Here is a 16,435-nt window from a genome sequence, read left to right on the forward strand (position 1 = left end):
GGTATAAATATCCAAATAACCCCAGCCAGAAAAAATGTTTCCCACCCCTGCATTGGTCTGTCGGCCAAACGTGTCGCTGTCGACGGGTTCAGACACTAGTTTATTGCGGCTAGGGAGCTTAAGCATTGCCCTTGCCATTTTGTGTGTTTCATTCGGCATAAAAACTAACTTTCGATGTAAGTTTTTCTAGCTGTAGTAAGGCAACCATATTTGTTTTATGTTTTTACGTTTAATTCCCATATACATGCATAGATTTTATTTTGATCAGTTCACACGATAGTGTGGTTACATTCATTGGAAAATGTATTCTTATGAATTTTAATGTTCTGGAAATACAGTGTGCTTAGTCACTGGTGTGTGCATTATTCATTTCTGACATAGAATGGAAAGCTCTGTTGTAACAGTAGGTGGTACATGTGCTTTCAATGATCATGTAGGATTTATTGTTCCGACTGCAATCCAATAATTGTAGCGTGATGTTCACGTAGCTCAGTAGTCAATGTTGTCTTTGTTTGCTTTGCAGCACAGACAGATATTTTGATGTTACTCCGAAATCTCACTCTCCACCTCCAGCAGTGAGTCGTCAACCTGAGAAGAAGCGCGAGTTAATGAGATCACAAACCTTGCCAAGATCCTCTGGAACTCAAGTTCGTAAAGCCTTCTTTGAGAAGTTTGAACAAGATAGTAGCAAGTAAGAGAAATGTTCCTTACATGCAACACCTTTATATAGTAGCACTATACTACATTGCATAAGTTCATAGACCTATGGAGTATGTTTTCCAGCCAGAATCTTTTATCACCTAAATGTGACTAGATTACAGGGAGTTTCACCGCACCATTTTCAATAACTGTTGACTCGAATACCCCTCTATCTCCAAGACTGCGGCTTAGGAGAGTTTTAATAGTTTGCCAATCAAGCATACAACCTAGCAATCAGTGGGATATCCATCTATCTAACATTTGTCACCTATCCCTTTTTTTTAAGTTTCTTTAATTTATGTTCAAACCTATTTAGGCAAGTTAGCCAAAGTGTCGTTAGACGCAGTCTACTACGCCTGAGTGTCCGCCTCCTGTAGGCGTACACTCTGTGTGGCCCAGTCGGTGCATACATCCGGACTCCTTTTTGAGGGTGATTTCGGACTTATGCCCGAACGGGGGAACACAGCGCAATGTGAAAGCACCTTAAGACTAACTGCGGTCACCTTAGTCTAGAAGCACCACTCCAGTGCAGCAGTAAATAAAAACTGCTGGAGTGGTGCTTTAACTGTTTCATATAAAAATGTATCTAGTGTAAATCACTGTTTATCAGAGGCAGCATTTCACTGATGCAGAAGGGCAGGTAAAATAAATTGAAATGCCAGTATGCTTCTTCTCCTAAACTGCTGACTGTTGTGACCATTCACAAGCAATAGGTTGCAGTAAACGGCAGCTTGTAGTCCGCTCAAGTTCCCTACACTCTGCGTGTTTTGAGAATGAACTGAAGGTGGTCGTTGAGCAGAACTAAAGTTTGTGGGGTGAAATTTAAAGCCCTCACTCCAGCGGGGGTTTTGTATTGCAGCAAACCTGTGTTTTAGGCAAAAAAAGGAAATGTCGTCTTTAACTTTAGGCATTTTAGAGATCATTTAATCTTCAGATTGCTTAACTGTTCACAATAACATTCATTTTGATCAGGGGGGTGCCCAAACTTTTACATGCCACTGTATGTATGCTTAGAGAACACTGAAAATATACATAATTATATTGGACTGCTATCATCCATAGTTTTTAACAATTTTTCTACGTATAGAAGTAGCACATTCAACCACTCCGAGTGGTGGTTTGCTTTAAATTCTAATGTTCTCATTGATCCGTTCATCTTGCATGTAAGAAAGTGCACTGTATGTCAGAAAGCGTACCTCTTGGCAATGGAATTCATGCTCTGTATGGTTTGTGATGACTACATTTTTCAGAGACAGGTACAGGAGTAGTCAAGGATGATTATCTCTTGGGTAAATATGCACTGGTTATTAATCTTGTGACTACATGCTTAGAATATTTCGGCAGACAACATTTTATTTAGCATTTTATAGACAAGTGGTTTTTATGTTCTTTAAAAATGTTTGTGACTGATGCAAAATTGGAAACTTAGTTGACGATTATTCTGTCAAACCTAAATATAGGCAACGGCCATACATCAGTCAGCACAGAGAGGGAAATATAACTAGTGGGCACATTGCAGCAAGCTTCATTGACGAACCATGTAAAGAGGAATGGAATTGAATAAAGATGTTTTGCCAGGATGGCAGTGCTCACGTTTTTATCCCTTTTATGCAGTGTTCCATTGATAGCAGTATTACCCAGGTTTTTTTGTGTGCATAGTTACATAATAGGGGCAAAATGATTTACATGATTGAAATGATCATATTTTTAGGTCAGTAATATTAATAAGGCATAGTTGGACTACTATATACCTTACTTTAATGTTCAGAACTTAAGCCCAAAATATCTACCAAGCCATCTTTTAAGGGACTTACTGATACAGTGAAGAAGTTTTAGTGGGTTTTGCAGATTTTTTTTTTTATATATACTTTTAATAAATCTAGTGACCAAATTTGAAGGCTTTTTTTTTTTTTTTTTCAGGAAAAAAATGCTTTAGGAATTGAAATGTAGAAAAGAAACTTAAAGAGAATGTGTCATATCAGATTTAATCTAATGTAATAAATTTAATCAGGTTAATAGCCTTCTTACATCATGCGGCCACCGCACTGACATTCCGGCTACCGGGAGGAAATTAACTTTATTCTTCCCAGCAGCCTCGGGCTTTCAGTCATAGAGGCGCAACTTTAGTCATCGCTCAGTACATAGTAAGCTGCTGCTTTAACCACTCTCCAGCATTGACTGACAGCCGGCTTGGCACTGGTGCACTGTAGAGCTGACTGTCAGTCAGTGCCGGGTCATCGTTACAGCCATCGCTTACTGTATACTGAGCAGTGACTGAAGCTATGCTGGCCGCACCTCTAAGACTGAAAGTCCTAGGCTGCCAGGATAAATAAATGAATAAAGCTCATTACCTTCTGGTAGCTGTGCTTTCAGTGCGGCGGTGGTGGCATAGCTTCAAAGCTCTATTAACCTGCAGATTATCCCCATATCTGCAGGTTAATAGCGTTTCTCACATGACTGGTTTTTTTAACACCTTTCCTTCAGGATAGGGTTGTTGTAAAACCTGACCCAGCTTTTCTTCCTAACGTGGCTACTAGGTTTCATAGACTCCAAGAGATGTTTCTCGCTTCTCTCTGTGAGAATCAAAATCTCAGGGTGAGGTGACTCTTTATTACTTAGACATTAGGATTTGTCTTTATGGATACCTTGTTTCATCCAGTCTTCATACACGTTTATATTGTTTCAGGACCCCCAATAAGGATGAGACTGCTACAAAAGCCTTTATAGCTTTATGGGTTAGAATTACCATCTCTCTGGCCTAGTCGTCATATGGTCAGAATCCCCCTCTGAATTTTAAGGCTAGCTTTACAAGAGCCCTGGTCACTACCTGAACAAAAGAGGCCAATGTGTCAATAGATCATATACAGTATGTAGGGAGGAAGTCTGGTCTAAACCTTCTACTTTCTTTAAGCACTATCTGGATATGGGATACTCTGTTTCCTCTGGAAGGAAAGTCCTTTCAGCATTATCATTATCCTCTTTAAGGGTATGTTCACATTGCTCCTTTTTTCTAGGTGTCAAAAACATCCATCTTTTCAAGTGGAAGTTGCTTTAGGAATCGTACCTGTTTAATGACATTTCCTTAGTATCTTTTAAACCTGAGCGTTTTTTAACTTTTGGTGGTTATTTCTTAAAGAGCTTTGATATCTTTTTGTTTTTTTTTCCTCTGGCATTTTGGATTGATACTACTTCAGAATTTTTTCTACATCCTTTTATTAGTAAGGCTTCTTTAACACATCAGGTTTTTCGCCGCATGCCGGTTTCGGTGTCGCGCCGCAGCGCCGGATCCGGCTTATTTTGTAAAAACCGGATGAGACGGATCCGTTTTTCAGCCGGATCAGGTGTCCAGATCCGGCGAGAAACCGGATCCGTCTCATCCAGTTGTCATCCGTTTCGTCCAGTTTTACATCCGGTTTTTGACGGATCCGGTTTCTAGAAACGCCCCCTGAAAGGCTAAAAAGGTGATTGGCCCGCTGAAAACTATATATACAGTGTTCCTACAGCCCATCTGTGACAGGTTTGAGAGGAGCAAGATACAGAGCAAGATGGACGGCATTATTGCGAAGATTCTGCAGAACAACGTGGATTTCATCGTGGAGGCGAATCGATTGAAAACAATTGTTATTGAGATGGAGCGAGAGAGACAGCGTGTCATGCGTCTGCGCCGACGCCGTTTGTGGATCCACCCCATCACGGCACAGAGAATGATGCGGGGAGTATTTTCTACTTTATACATGGAGCTACGAGGGGACCCTGACAAGTTTTTCAGCTATGTGTGGATGAAAGCTGAGAACTTTGATGTATTGGTGGAGCGGGTTGAACATCTAATAAGGAGGAGTGATACCTATTGCAGATTCTCCATTATACCGGCTGAGCGTCTGATGGTCACTCTTCGGTAAGCATTCTTTTTGGATCTACTCTTGTAGCGCACTTTCATTGATTGATATTTTGAATTTGCAGTAATTTCTGCCTTGCTTTTGTTCACAGATTCCTAGCAACTGGTGAATCCCTGTCTTCACTACATTTTCAGTTCAGACTGGGCATTTCAACCATATCTGGAATAGTGAGGCACACTTGCCGTGCTGTGTGGGACTCTCTGCACGACGAATTCATTCCACATCCCACAATGCTGACAGATTCCAGGAAGTGTGTCAGTTTCCCAATTGCTTGGGCGCGGTGGATGGGAAACACATCCGTATCGTGAAACCGGCTGGTTCTGGATCTCAGTATTTCAACTATAAAAAGTACTTTTCCATCGTGCTGATGGCCAGCGCCAATGCGGATTACAAACTTGTTGCGGTGGATATTGGGGCGAATGGCCGCTCTAATGATTCTCAAGTTTTCAAACTGTCTTCTATGGGACGGCATTTGTATGGACAAACCTTTCAATTCCCCCCCCCAGACCACTGCCTCAAACCTCTGAGCCACCAATGCCTTTTGTTTGTGTTGGAGATGAAGCTTTTCAGCTTTCAGAACATCTTTTGAAACCCTACTCCAGCCGTGGTTTAAACAATACTAAAGGAATTTTCAACTACCAACTCACACGTGCACGGAGAATGGTGGAGTGTGCGTTTGATATCTTAACCGCCAAATGGAGAGTTCTCCTGACATCCATTAACTTGAAGACAGACACTGTGGATCAGGTAGTGAAAGCGTGTGTTGTCCTACACAATTATGTTATATCCAAGGAACAGCTTTCCATTGAGGACCACTCTGCAGAAACCACCTTGGCTGATTATAGCAACCAAACGTATAGCAGTTCTGCCACTGTTTCCAGAATACGGGATCACTTTGCAGAATATTTTATTTCACCCGAAGGAAGAATACACTGGCAGGATGAGAGATTTTAAACAATTTGTCTTGAACCTAGTAACTTTTCACCTTTTACCCAAGATGCGTACCTGTTTGGTTTTACCCTTTACCCAAGATGTGTACCTGTTTGGTTTTACCTACCCAAGATGTGTACCTGTTTGGTTTTATCTTTTACCCAAGATGTGCATCTGTTTGGGTTTGTACCCAAAGTATTTTACCTCTGACCAATAAACCTTTTTTAACCAAAGTGTGTTAATCTATACCTTATAAAGAATAAATACAAGATAGCTGTAAACAACAAAGTTTTTATTAAAAAATTTTTTTTACAATATCCAAACCCAACTTTTATTTGGAAACAAAAAAAAAAAAAATAAATAAATTTTGCAGCATACAAAACAAACTACAGATTGGAATAAGTCGGGGTGGAGATAGTGCTGGAGGGGCTGTCGGATAGGGACACTTCGACAGTGGGAGTGTGGAGAGAGGAATGTGTTGGTGGTGGGGAAGGATCAATTGGTAGTGGTGAAGGAGTGGAGAAGGCAATTGACCAGGTGGGCAAGAAAGTGGGATTGAGGTTAGGAATTTGGTAGGATGGAGGGGTGTAGGTGATGTTTTGGGAGGATTGGGAGGCAGAAGCAGTGATGGGTGGAGAAGAGGGTTGGGAAGGAACAGGCTGGTGGTAGTGGCCAGGGAGAGGAGGCGCGGATGAAGTGGATGGGAAGTGATATGGGTCAGTATCATCATATTGGTGGGAAGGGGCACGGGCAGGACGCTGGTAGTGTGGCTGGTGGGAAGGGGCACGGGAACGCTGGAAGCGTTGTGGCTGGTGGAACGGGGCACGGGCACGATGTGGGTGATGGTGAGGTTGGTGGGATGTGGCATGGGCAGGTTGGTTGTACGGGTCAGGAGGATGGTAGTGGCTGTAGTGATGGACAGTGGAGGAAGGGGGGGGCAGTTGCAGCATGGGTGGCAAGAGTCTCTGCTCTTGAGGCAATGAGCGCTAGAGTAGACTGGCAGGATTCCATTACTTGCATCTGCTGAGAAACAGATAGCGTCTCCATTTGCTCAAGCACCGACTGGAAAAAAGTATTGTTCGGTGACTGTCTTGCCTCTGAACGCATCGTTAACAGAAGTGTATGCATCTCCAGTATACTTTTATTTATAAAATTAAAACCTGTAGCCATTTGCTCGGACAAAACTTTCAGACAGTTTTGGAATGATGCGTTCAGGTGTAAGAACTCGGGCGCATAACTCTGTACCTGACCCCTCTGCCAAAGGCGCCCCGATGCTACAGGTGTACTATAGGTGGCAGCAGCAGAGGGGTGGGGTACAGGAAACGATATATCCTCACCAGCAGATACATGCAATGGAACTGGCCAGGATGCTCCAGCGCTCGTAGACGGGACAGAGGGCTCCGATGTGTGGGAAGGTGCAGAGGGTTCCTCACTGTCAAAGTGTCCCTCGGTGGCAGCCTCATGAGGGATCGCCGCAGAAGGGTTCAACTGTGCTGCAGGCTCCCGAGTGCTCCCGACGGTGCTGTGGAACAAAAGAGAAAAACAATTAATATACTGTCATTGCATGGCCCTGGCTGAAAGAGCAAAAGAGGTTTAGACATTTGTTAGTGCATGTGGTGTGTAATATTTACCTTCGTGTCACCATCGTTGACCTGAGGAACGACAGGGCTCGGGCATACTTGTATTTGCTCCTGCGTCCTCCAGATCCACTCGGGACCCGCATCTCTTAGTTGAACTCCTTCTTAAAGCGATCCCTGATCGACCGCCACCTTTTCACAATCCTCTCACCTGTTTAAAAAAGGAGAAACACAACTTGGTTAGAAACAATACTTAGAATGCATCAACAAAACTGAACTGTGGATAATTACGTTCTTGATTCTGGGCCTGAACATCAAGGTCCTCCCATCTCGATATAAGTTCTTGGCAGATTTGCTCACAGAGTCGACGGGTCACTGTGATATCAGCATGTCGGCGGTCACCCATGTTCCACAGCGGCTCCCTGTCTCGGACAAGATCGATGAGGAGGTCAATATCAAGGCTGACCTCCTCACCGTCAGAATCAGGAGCACGCTGTGAAACCTGTTATAAAAAAGGGAAAAATAAATTAACAAAATTACAAAAATTGTAAACATAGAAAACCTACAAAAAATAAAAAATAAATAAATCTTACACGCCGACGGCCGCCACGACTCTCACGCCGACGACCGTGGGAGCCACTGGAAGGACCTCTCGATTGAGCACCAGAATCCAAACTCTAGAAGAAAAATAACATAAAAATGTTGTGCTTGTAGGTAGCCTTTCTATGTGTTGTGTGCCATGTGATATCTATAATGATAAGTTTTTTATGTGTTGTGTGATGTCTGAATGTGATGTCTGAATGTATCAGTTTGTATGTGTTGTGTTCTATCTGTAAGTATCTAGTGTTATGTGTTGTGTGTAGTGTTAGGTTGTGGTTCTGCAATACATGAAAGAAACATACCAATTGTGAACCCTCTCCATGTCTTTCTCCACCCCTTCCCTCTTCTTCGCGGAGCACCTCTTGGACTATGGCAGCAGCTTCAGCAGCTTCCTACAAAGATGCAAAATGACAAAATACATTAATGTACACATACATACACAAATACACACACAGACTTACATTCTCACACACACACACGCGCACGCACACAAACAAACACACACACACACACACAAGACAGCGAGGGAGCGAGAGCAAAATCATGTTAAAAACATATTTACCTCAGTGCGCTGCCGACGGGGAGGAGGGCTCCCAGAAGAAGACATGTCTGCTCTGGTACGGCTTAGCTGGCTGGGCTCTGTGGCAGGTAGCTGGCAGGCCTCTGTGGCAGGAGAGCTGGCTGGGCTCTGTGGCAGGTTATAGCTGGCTGGCCTCTGTGGCAGGAGAGCTGGCTGGCCTCTGTGGCAGGAGAGCTGGCAGGCCTCTGTGGCAGGAGAGCTGGCAGGCCTCTGTGGCAAGAGAGCTGGCTGGGCTCTGTGGCAGGTAGCTGGCAGGCCTCTGTGGCAGGTAGCTGGCAGGCCTCTGTGACAGGAGAGCTGGCTGGGCTCTGGCAGGTTATAGCTGGCTGGCCTCTGTGGCAGGAGAGCTGGCTGGCCTCTGTGGCAGGAGAGCTGGCAGGCCTCTGTGGCAGGTAGCTAGCAGGCCTCTGGCAGGAGAGCTGGCTGGGCTCTGTGGCAGGTTATAGCTGGCTGGCCTCTGTGGCAGGAGAGCTGGCTGGCCTCTGTGGCAGGAGAGCTGGCTGGCCTCTGTGGCAGGAGAGCTGGCAGGCCTCTGTGGCAAGAGAGCTGGCTGGGCTCTGTGGCAGGTAGCTGGCAGGCCTCTGTGGCAGGTAGCTGGCAGGCCTCTGTGACAGGAGAGCTGGCTGGGCTCTGGCAGGTTATAGCTGGCTGGCCTCTGTGGCAGGAGAGCTGGCTGGCCTCTGTGGCAGGAGAGCTGGCAGGCCTCTGTGGCAAGAGAGCTGGCTGGGCTCTGTGGCAGGTAGCTGGCAGGCCTCTGTGGCAGGTAGCTGGCAGGCCTCTGTGGCAGGAGAGCTGGCAGGCCTCTGTGGCAAGAGAGCTGGCTGGGCTCTGTGGCAGGTAGCTGGCAGGCCTCTGTGGCAGGAGAGCTGGCTGGGCTCTGTGGCAGGTTATAGCTGGCGGGCCTCTGTGGCAGGAGAGCTGGCAGGCCTCTGTGGCAGGAGAGCTGGCTGGGCTCTGTGGCAGGTTATAGCTGGCAGGCCTCTGTGGCAGGTTTGTAGCTGGCTCCGCTCTCTGGCTCCTTTGTTCTTCTGTCTTGGCAGGGTGTGTCTCTCTTGCGGTCTCTCTGGCTGGCAGTATGGCTGGAAATGAGTGAAGGCCTCAATGGCATTGAGATAGATAGATCCGCCATTTTCCGTATTCGGCGTCCATAGACATGCATTGCAGTGAAAGGCCGGATCCGGCCCTTCCTACTTTTTCGCCGCAGACAAACGCTACAGTTGACGTTTTTTCCAGACGCCGGAATCGATTGTCCGCCGGATCCCGCATCAAAGCGGAAGGAATGCTGGGCCATCCGGCGCTAATACAAGTCAATGGGGGAAAAGCTGCATCCGGTTTTACACTATTCCAATTCCGTTTTTTTTTTCGGAAGAACCGGAATTAGCCTGAAACAAAAAACCTGATGTGTGAAAGCAGCCTAAGAAAAAAATGGCATTTACAACCACGCACTGATCAAGTCAGAGCAGTTGAGGTACATATAATGAGGTACATATGCTGATCCAGGGAACAAAAGGCTTTTAGACCCAAGTATATAACACTAGATGGTGGCCCGATTCTAACGCATCGGGTATTCTAGAATATGTATGTATATAGCAGCTACATAGTATATAGCACAGGCCACGTAGTATATAGGAGGCATGCAGTATATTGCAGACAAATACTACGTGGCCTGTGCTATATACTATGTGGCTGCTATATACATACATACATATTCTAGAATACCCGATGCGTTAATACAGGCCACGCAGTACATAACACAGCCCACGTACTATATAACACAGCCCACGGAGTATATAACATTGCCCATGTAGTATATCGCACAGCCCCCGCAGTATATCGCACAGCCCACGCAGTATATCACACTGCCCATGTAGTATATAGCACCGCCCTCGCAGTATATCACACAGCCCACGCAGTGTGGGCACCATATCCCTGTTAAAAAAAAAAAAAAAAAATTAATTAAAATAAAAAATAGTGATATACTCACCCACCGGGATCCACCGAAGCTCTGCCGATGCGCGCGCAGCTGCCGCCATCTTCCGTTCCCAGGATGCATTGTGAAATTACCCAGAAGACTTAGCGGTCTCGCGAGACTGCTAAGTATTCTGGGTAATTTTGCAATGTATCTCTGGGAACGGAAGATGGCGGCAGCCGCGTGCGGCTCGGCGGACTACGGAGGGTGAGAATAGCAGGTTTTTTGTTTTTTTTATTTTTAACATTACATTTTTTTTCTATTGATGCTGCATAGGCAACATCAATAGCAAAAAGTTGGGGTCACACAGGGTTAATAGCAGCGGTAACTGAGTGCGTTACCCGCGGCATAACGCGGTCTGTTACCGCTGCCATTAACCCTGTGTGAGCGGTGATTGGAGGGGCGTATGGAGCGGGCGCCGGCCACTGACTGCGGGGAGGAAGGAGCGGCCATTTGCCGCCGGACTGTACCCGTCGTTGATTGGTCATGGCCGTTTTGCCGCTACCAATCAGCGACTTGGATTTCAATGACAGACAGAGGCCGCGACCAATGAATATCCGTGACAGACAGACAGAAGGACAGACAGAAAGACGGAAGTGACCCTTAGACAATTATATAGTAGATAGCTTTTATTTAGCCATTTAAAAAACACTCCAAAAACATTGGCGCAGTATTGCAGATTAGAAACTAATGGCAGGACCTACATGTTTTGACATGCGTCTTCATCGTCATCTTTTCAAGTGTAAGTTGATTCAGGAATCGTACCTTTTTAAAGAGAATCTGTCACCCTCTGGGACGTACAGTATATGACCTATTAATATGGGCATGCAAGTAATAGAAACGTTAAGCTAGTCCTACCTGTATGCCTCATATTAGCAGTCTTGTTGTTGAGTAATCTTGTATGCTTTCCTTTATGCTACTGATTTCTCACAGGCTCCCGGGCATGCGGTACCTGGAAGGTGTCTGGGGTTGATCGGCCATGTTGGGGCCAGCTCTAATTCTGAGCAGTGAAGAGTTAGGGTGGGTAGGCGATCGCTATATCTCCACCCCTGGGTGTAGTTAGGGCTTCTTTCACACTTGCGTCGGTACGGGTCCGTCGCTAAGTGTTGGCGCGCCGTACCGACGCACGTTGTGAAATTTCGGCACAACGTGGGCAGCGGATGCAGTTTTTCAACGCATCCGCTGCCCATTGTAAAGTGTTGGGGAGGAGGGGCGGAGTTCCGGCCGCGCATGCACAGTAGGAAATAGCGGACCTGACGTAAAAAAAACGTTCCCTGGAACGTTTTTTCGTGCCGATGGTCCTCCAGATACCGGCGCATCCAGTGCAGGACGGACGCCACGTATGGCCATACGTCACGATCCGTTGGCAATACAGGTCTATGGGGGAAAACGCATCCTGCGGGCACATTTGCAGGATCTGTTTTTTTCCCAAAACGACGGATTGCGACGGATTTAAAATAAAGCTAGTGTGAAAGAGGCCTTACATTGTAAAGTGGGACCTATTTATCTGACACATGGTTCAGTGTAACCATGCTACTCTGGAGCAATCTGAGGTATGACAGGAACAGTTTCTATTTAAAGTCTGGCTTGGTTATGTCAGTCCTCATTTTACGATGATGTGAAATAAATATATATAATTTTCTAGGAAACATAATTTCATGTGAACATGCCCTAAGGTTGCTTTTAGGTGCTGACTCTTTTTACACAACACGTATTTTACCTTTTTAAATGCCACTTATGATTGCATGATGTATTTTGCCTGTTTGCTTCTTTGTACAGAGCTGCCTGCAGGCAGGGCAGTGTTTGGCATAATTTGTAATGTACACTTCACTGTTGGGTTCTGGAGTGTTTTTCATACAGTGTCTGATTATTCATAAGTTATATGAACCATCTGTACTTTTACTCCCGTGGGTGGCCTTTTCCCTTTTTTTATGGTTATTATAAACTTTACATTGTTCTCATACATGTTTGTATTAAGCTGCTATAGTGTTTGGAGACATTTTCAACAAGTTCAGTGTACACTTGGGAGTGTTGAATCCTATGGGAAATGCAAGTGATGCAGTTTGTTTTCCTTATGTACATTGGGGTCATTGTTTAGCTTGAGGAATAAAATAGATTTTCATTGTAATGTGTTTTGGACTCAGTCTAACTTTATATCTCACAAGTACTTTCATATGTTAGTCTTACAACACATTAGATAGATGGATAGATGTCGCTATAGATCTGTCTATTAATTAGAATTGGAAGACCTGGATCTTGTATATGTATATGTGTGTATATGTATATGTGTGTATGTATGTATGTATGTATGTATGTATGTATGTGTATGTGTATGTATGTCACGGATATTCTTTGGTCATGGCCTCTGTCATGGAAATCCAAGTCGCTGATTGGTCGCAACAGAACGGCCGCTCCTTCCTCCCCGCAGTCAGTGCCCGCTCCATAATCCCCTCCAGTCACCACTCACACAGGGTTAATGGCAGCGGTAACGGACCGCGTTATGCCGCGGTGTAATGCACTTCGTTACCGCTGCTATTAACCCTGTGTGACCAACTTTTTACTATTGATGCTGCCTATGCGGCATCACTAGTTAAAAGATCTAATGTTAAAAATAATTAAAAAAATTAAAAATCGTTATATACTCACCGTCCGTCGGCCCCCCGGATCAGGAACAGGCCTTCCCCGCTCCTCGCGATGCTCCGGTGACCGCTCCATGCATTGCGGTCTCGCGAGATGATGACGTAGCGGTCTCGCGAGACCGTTACGTCATCATCTCGCAAGACCGCAATGCACTCTTGGGACCAGAGCGCACGAGGAGCGTTGGTAACCGCTTCGCTTGGATCCGGGGCCAACGGAAGGCGAGTATATAACTATTTTTTATTTTAATTCTTTTTTTTAACAGCGATATGATGCCCACATTGCTATATACTGCGTGGGTTGTTTTATATACTACGTGGGCTGTGCAATATAATACGTGGGCTATGCAATGTACTGCGTGGGCTGTGCTATATAATGCGTGGGCTGTGCTATATAATGCGTGGGCTGTGCTATATACTGCGTGGGCTGTGCTATATACTGCGTGGGCTGTGCTATATACTGCGTGGGCTGTGCTATATACTGCGTGGGCTGTGCTATATACTGCGTGTGCTGTGCAATATACTACGTGGGCTGTGCAATATACTACGTGGGCTGTACTATATACTACGTGGGCTGTGCAATATACTACGTGGGCTGTGCAATATACTACGTGGGCTGTGCAATATACTACGTGGGCTGTGCAATATACTACGTGGGCTGTGCAATATACTACGTGGGCTGTGCAATATACTACGTGGGCTGTGCAATATACTACGTGGGCTGTGCAATATACTACGTGGGCTGTGCAATATACTACGTGGGCTGTGCAATATACTACGTGGGCTGTGCAATATACTACGTGGGCTGTGCAATATACTACGTGGGCTGTGCAATATACTACGTGGGCTGTGCAATATACTACGTGGGCTGTGCAAAATACTACGTGGGCTGTGCAATATATGTGGGCTGTGCAATATCCTACGTGCGCTGTGCAATATACTACGTGGGCTGTGCTATATACTACGTGGGCTGCTATATACTACGTGGGCTGTGCAATATACTACGTGGGCTGTGCAATATACTACGTGGGCTGTGCAATATACTACGTGGGCTGTGCAATATACTACGTGGGCTGTGCAATATACTACGTGGGCTGTGCAATATACTACGTGGGCTGTGCAATATACTACGTGGGCTGTGCAATATACTACGTGGGCTGTGCAATATACTTTGTGGGCTGTGCAATATACTACGTGGGCTGTGCAATATACTACGTGGGCTGTGCAATATACTACGTGGGCTGTGCAATATACTACGTGGGCTGTGCAATATACTACGTGGGCTGTGCAATATACTACGTGGGCTGTGCAATATACTACGTGGGCTGTGCAATATACTACGTGGGCTGTGCAATATACTACGTGGGCTGTGCAATATACTACGTGGGCTGTGCAATATACTACGTGGGCTGTGCAATATACTACGTGGGCTGTGCAATATACTACGTGGGCTGTGCAAAATACTACGTGGGCTGTGCAATATATGTGGGCTGTGCAATATCCTACGTGCGCTGTGCAATATACTACGTGGGCTGTGCTATATACTACGTGGGCTGCTATATACTACGTGGGCTGTGCAATATACTACGTGGGCTGTGCAATATACTACGTGGGCTGTGCAATGTACTACGTGGGCTGTGCAATGTACTACGTGGGCTGTGCAATGTACTACGTGGGCTGTGCAATGTACTACGTGGGCTGTGCAATGTACTACGTGGGCTGTGCAATGTACTACGTGGGCTGTACTATATACTACGTGGGCTGTGCAATATACTACGTGGGCTGTGCAATGTACTACGTGGGCTGTGCAATGTACTACGAGGGCTGTGCAATGTACTACGTGGGCTGTGCAATGTACTACGTGGGCTGTGCAATGTACTACGTGGGCTGTGCAATGTACTATGTGGGCTGTGCAATATCCTACGTGGGCTGTGCAATGTACTACGTGGGCTGTGCAATGTACTACGTGGGCTGTGCAATATACTACGTGGGCTGTGCAATATCCTACGTGGGCTGTGCAATATATGTGGGCTGTGCAATATCCTACGTGGGCTGTGCAATATACTACGTGGGCTGTGCAATATACTACGTGGGCTGTGCTATATACTACGTGGGCTGTGTAATATACTACGTGGCTGTGCAATATACTACGTGGTCTGTGATATATATTACGTGGGCTGTGTTATACACTACGTGGGCTGTGTTATACACTACTTGGCCTGTGTTATACACTACGTGGGCTGTGTTATACACTACGTGGGCTGTGTTATAAACTACATACAGTCATGGCCAAAAGTATTCACACCCCTGCAATTCTGTCAGATAATACTCAGTTTCTTCCTGAAAATGATTGCAATCACAAATTCTTTGGTATTATTATCTTCATTTAATTTGTCTTAAATGAAAAAACACAAAAAGAATTGTCCTAAAGCCAAACTCAATATAATTCCACACCAAACATAAAAAAGGGGGTGGACAAAAGTATTGGCACTGTTCGAAAAATCATGTGATGCTTCTCTAATTTGTGTAATTAACAGCACCTGTAACTTACCTGTGGCACCTAACAGGTGTTGGCAATAACTAAATCACACTTGCAGCTAGTTGACATGGATTAAAGTTGACTCAACCTCTGTCCTGTGTCCTTGTGTGTACCACATTGAGCATGGAGAATAGAAAGAAGACCAAAGAACTGTCTGAGGACTTGAGAAACCAAATTGTGAGGAAGCATGAGTAATCTCAAGGCTACAAGTCCATCTCCAAAGACCTGAATGTTCCTGTGTCTACCGTGCGCAGTGTCATCAAGAAGTTTAAAGCCCATGGCACTGTGGCTAACCTCCCTAGATGTGGACGGAAAAGAAAAATTGACAAGAGATTTCAACGCAAGATTGTGCGGATGTTGGATAAAGAACCTCGACTAACATCCAAACAAGTTCAAGCTGCCCTGCAGTCCGAGGGTACAACAGTGTCAACCCGTACTATCCGTCGGCGTATGAATGAAAAGGGACTGTATGGTAGGAGACCCAGGAAGACTCCACTTCTTACCCCGAGACATAAAAAAGCCAGGCTGGAGTTTGCCAAAACTTACTTGAAAAAGCCTAAAACGTTTTGGAAGAATGTTCTCTGGTCAGATGAGACAAAAGTAGAGCTTTTTGGGCAAAGGCATCAACATAGAGTTTACAGGAGAATAAAAGAGGCATTCAAAGAAAAGAACACAGTCCCTACAGTCAAACATGGCGGAGGTTCCCTGATGTTTTGGGTTTGCTTTGCTGCCTCTGGCACTGGACTGCTTGACCATGTGCATGGCATTATGAAGTCTGAAGACTACCAACAAATTTTTCAGCATAATGTAGGGCCCAGTGTGAGAAAGCTGGGTCTCCCTCAGAGGTCATGGGTCTTCCAGCAGGACAATGACCCAAAACACACTTCAAAAAGCACTAGAAAATGGTTTGAGAGAAAGCACTGGAGACTTCTAAGGTGGCCAGCAATGAGTCCAGACCTGAATCCCATAGAACACCTGTGGAGAGAGATCTAAAAATGGCATTTTGGAA

General features: G+C 45.4%; 1 protein-coding gene across 1 annotated transcript in view; it reads left to right on the forward strand.

The window, feature by feature from the left end:
• The window catches only part of SMTNL2 (smoothelin like 2), a 130,940-nt gene that overhangs the window by 81,258 nt on the left and 33,247 nt on the right, over positions 1-16,435 (forward strand). The window contains exon 6 of the mRNA XM_077294505.1: positions 524-691. Coding sequence (XP_077150620.1) covers positions 524-691 — 168 coding nt within the window. The remainder of the gene's footprint in view (positions 1-523; positions 692-16,435) is intronic.

The sequence above is a fragment of the Ranitomeya variabilis genome, chromosome 3, assembly GCF_051348905.1.
Source record: "Ranitomeya variabilis isolate aRanVar5 chromosome 3, aRanVar5.hap1, whole genome shotgun sequence".
Lineage (NCBI taxonomy): Eukaryota > Metazoa > Chordata > Amphibia > Anura > Dendrobatidae > Ranitomeya > Ranitomeya variabilis.